The sequence below is a fragment of the Sphaeroforma arctica genome (genome assembly GCF_001186125.1).
Source record: "Sphaeroforma arctica JP610 unplaced genomic scaffold supercont1.464, whole genome shotgun sequence".
NCBI classification, from domain to species: Eukaryota; class Ichthyosporea; order Ichthyophonida; genus Sphaeroforma; species Sphaeroforma arctica.
Window position 1 is genome coordinate 1,911 of NW_014040094.1, and position 3,741 is coordinate 5,651.

Sequence of the window (3,741 nt, forward strand, 5' to 3'; positions counted from 1 at the left end):
TATATATATATATATATATATATATATATATATATATATATATATATATATATATATATATATATATATATATATATATATATATATATATATATTTAATACATATATATCAATATATATGTGCGTGTGTCTGTACACGTGTGTGTGTGAGTGTGCGTTTGTTTTAAAAAATACACAATATATTTATGTATGATTTAGTAGGCTATAACATGTTAATATATAATAGTGTGTGTTCCGTGCCTGTGTCCGTGTCCATGTCCTTGTCCGTGATCGTTTCCGTGTCCCATGTCCGTGTCCATGTCCGTGTCCGTGACATTGTCCGCTTCCTTATCTGAGAAATGTGTCTGTATCTCTGTCTGTCTGTGTGAATATATGTATTTTTATAATATTTATGTGTGATTCTTTATTTATATATATATATATGTATATGTTTATGTTTATGTATGTATAATATAAATATGTATGTATGAACACATATTTATACTATATATATGTATATATGTATACATATATATACAATATATATGTAGATATATATGTGTGTACTTATATATATATATATACTACATATACTATAAACTATATATTTTATATATATATATATAATATATAGAAATGTATAAGTATAACGTATATATACATCTTTACATAATAGCTTCGTTAGTACACAATCATATTTGGAAAGTAAGATACTTCATCGCAATCAGAGACAATTACTGTTTTGAAATATGCTTGATTGCGTCTGCAGCTTATAGAAATTTATTGTTTTGTCGCGTCGGGTAGGTGATATCGATCTCTTCACCCGAGAATAATAGACAATCACATAAAATCAAACTGAATTGCCATCATTATGTTCTGTTGTTGAATATTTATTTGATTGCAGCTTACATAAAGTTGCTTAATATATATGGTGTGTACAGCCCGGGAAGGATTCCGATCTGTAGCTCGCTCGGCCCAAGTTACACTATGTGAGCGCTAATAATTGATAACCCGCAGATTTGGTTAGCTCCAGTGGCATTGCTCGTCTGCCCCGGAATCAATAACATTAGTGTCTACCACATATGCTTGTTGGCGGCTCGGTAATCGAGGGAGACGGCACATTCGCTCATCTGTCTCGCCCATGGAATACTTGGCACCATTTTCGTTGTGGTTCACAAGATCATTGTAATGACGGCGACCGCTTGAGGGGGAGGATCCTCCTAGACGGGGCAGGCGTTGTATGTTTTCATACTCGATCTCGCCGGAATATTTGTCACCGGTTTCGGATCGGTTAATGAAATCGTTGATCATGGTGTTCGTTGTTTGTTGTTTGTTGTTTGATGTATGTTGTATTCAATTGTTTGATATGCAAAGAGAACGTCCAGCCACTATTTATACGCATGTGTACCATACCGAACACCTCAACGCATATCACTGCTGGTGAGCACTTTTATTGCCCCATAGATGATAGAACGTATATACTTCTCAAGCCTCTCAACGCCAAGCCATCCCCTGTGAGGCTGTGACTGTGCTGGAGGCTGTAGCCAGGCCTAAACAATTTTTTTAAATGTATAGCGTATGTAAATACAAAATCAAATACGAATGAAATTCGGATTTGATTTTACCAGTGCTGGATTATTTCTGGTTTTCTGACTCAAGCCTGTCAAAATGCGTCCTCAAGACTTCGACCAGTCCGCCACCCGGTCATCGTTCTGTTTCATCATGTGGTCAGCGAAAGTAGAGCTCGAAATTCGAATCTATGTGTGATTGTTGTCAGTTTGATGCGAAAGACCGTAAGTCGCAACTGATCGACATTCGACGGGGTTAAAAAAAATCGAATCTGGTACCGATGTTGTCTCAGCCAATCCTTCCAAAGCAGCCAGTGCCCTATTGATTTACAACAATATTTCATTGGTCTAAAAATTTGCAGAGTTGCGCAGTTTATCAAAAGAAATCCATAATATTTATCATCTTACCTTAGAAGCATAAACTACAGTCACGAATATTGCTGTTGAATTATGAATATGATGTGAAAATTATAAAATTCTAAATCTCAGACAAATCGGGATGAATTCTGCTTTATTATTCCGTCATGTCTTTTCAATTTTATGTAAATAAATGTATAAAAAAATGAAATATGTTGACCAAACAGAAATATGTAGTCATATTTTTTGGATATATTTTACAATTCCACGAGGAGATAAAGCATCGATGATTCGATGCAGACCTGGGCTGGAAGTAGGAGTTATCTGTTCTGACAGGCTGATGACTGATATTAGTAAACTTGGCGGATTTTCATAGGTGCTGCGGTAATCTATTTGCACACAACAGTCTACTACACAGCCGTGTGGCCGAAATAAAACGATCGCCATTTCCCCCCAATTTTTCTTTCTTTTACAACACAATTGTCAATTTTACATAGTCTCTTCGTGATATTCCTAAATATTCCTGTTTATTCGTTTTTGATTTTGTACACATCATCATCTTTTGAACGTTGAGGGAGTATATGTCCCAAGTATACACTTTTCGTTACAGGCTAAATAGTACATACCATAGTAGGATATGCCCCGTGGCTTGCGCCTTGTTGCCTGTGGTGCTTGAGGTCCAAGGATTGTGGACTTTCAATAATGCTCGGTGCTCACCGCCTCACCATTAGCGATATGCATCAGGGGTGAGGTGTTCGGTATGGTTCACATACTTATAAATAGTGGCTGGGCGTCCTCTTTGCATATCACACAATTCAACAATTGAATACTTATAACAAACAAACACAATGATCAACGATTTCATTAACCGATCCGAAACCGGTGAGAAATATTCCGGCGAGATCGAGTATGAGAACATGCAACGTCTGCCCCGTCTAGAAGGATGCTCCCCCTCAAGCGGCCGTCGTCATTTCAATGACCTTGTGAACCACAACGAAAATGGTGCTAAGTACTCGATGGGCGAGACAGACGAGCGGATGTGCCGCCTCCCCCGATTACCGAGACGCCGAAGTGCATTTGTGGTAGACACTAATGTATTTGATTCCGAGTCAGATGAGTGCTGCAACTGGAGCTAATAAAACCGACCGAGTATCAGATATTAGCGCTCACATCCTGTAGCTTGAGCCGAGCGAGCGACAGATCGGAATCTCTTCCCGGCTGGACACATCATATATATTAAGCAACTTTATGTAAGCTGCAATCAAATAAACATATTCAATATCAGTACTTACGACGTCAATTGGACTTTTATGTGATTGTTTAAGGATCTTGGCTCGGCATCATATCGAATAGATACCCGACGGATCGATATCACTTCTGGACAATTGAAACATATTCATATATTCATACCCAACAATACGTCCGAGAGCAACATTATATGCTGTAATAGATATAACTTGAAACTTGGTACAGTATAATATTTCTTTTAAAAAGACTGTTTTCGCCATTATTGTTTCACAAACAAGATTCACAGCATAATTTCCTCATAGCGTTTACATACAATACTGGTTTTGAATTCTCTACACACACTTTGAAGGTGTCCAACATTATGAACACTCATAAATTATAACTTCGTCGAGATATACAAATATCACACTATATAGAGTCGTGGAAATATTTACCAACATATCTATATTAAAAATAGAAATACGAACAGTATGATTTGAAAGTATAAAACTGTTGTGGATAAAGTATAAATATATATATATATATATATATATATATATCATAATATATATATAATTATATAGTAATAATTATATATATATATCCATCC

At 36.2% G+C, this 3,741-nt stretch overlaps 2 protein-coding genes across 2 annotated transcripts; one reads left to right on the forward strand and one right to left on the reverse strand.

Moving 5' to 3' along the window:
* Window positions 1-542: 542 nt before the first annotated feature.
* On the reverse strand, window positions 543-1,481 carry SARC_06484 (hypothetical protein). Its single transcript, XM_014299600.1, has one exon. The coding sequence runs from the start codon at window positions 1,288-1,290 to the stop codon at window positions 1,003-1,005; it is 288 nt and encodes a 95-aa protein (XP_014155075.1). The 5' UTR covers window positions 1,291-1,481; the 3' UTR covers window positions 543-1,002.
* Window positions 1,482-2,557: 1,076 nt separating this feature from the next.
* On the forward strand, window positions 2,558-3,190 carry SARC_06485 (hypothetical protein). The gene has a single exon (XM_014299601.1). The coding sequence runs from the start codon at window positions 2,753-2,755 to the stop codon at window positions 3,038-3,040; it is 288 nt and encodes a 95-aa protein (XP_014155076.1). The 5' UTR covers window positions 2,558-2,752; the 3' UTR covers window positions 3,041-3,190.
* Window positions 3,191-3,741: the final 551 nt, after the last annotated feature.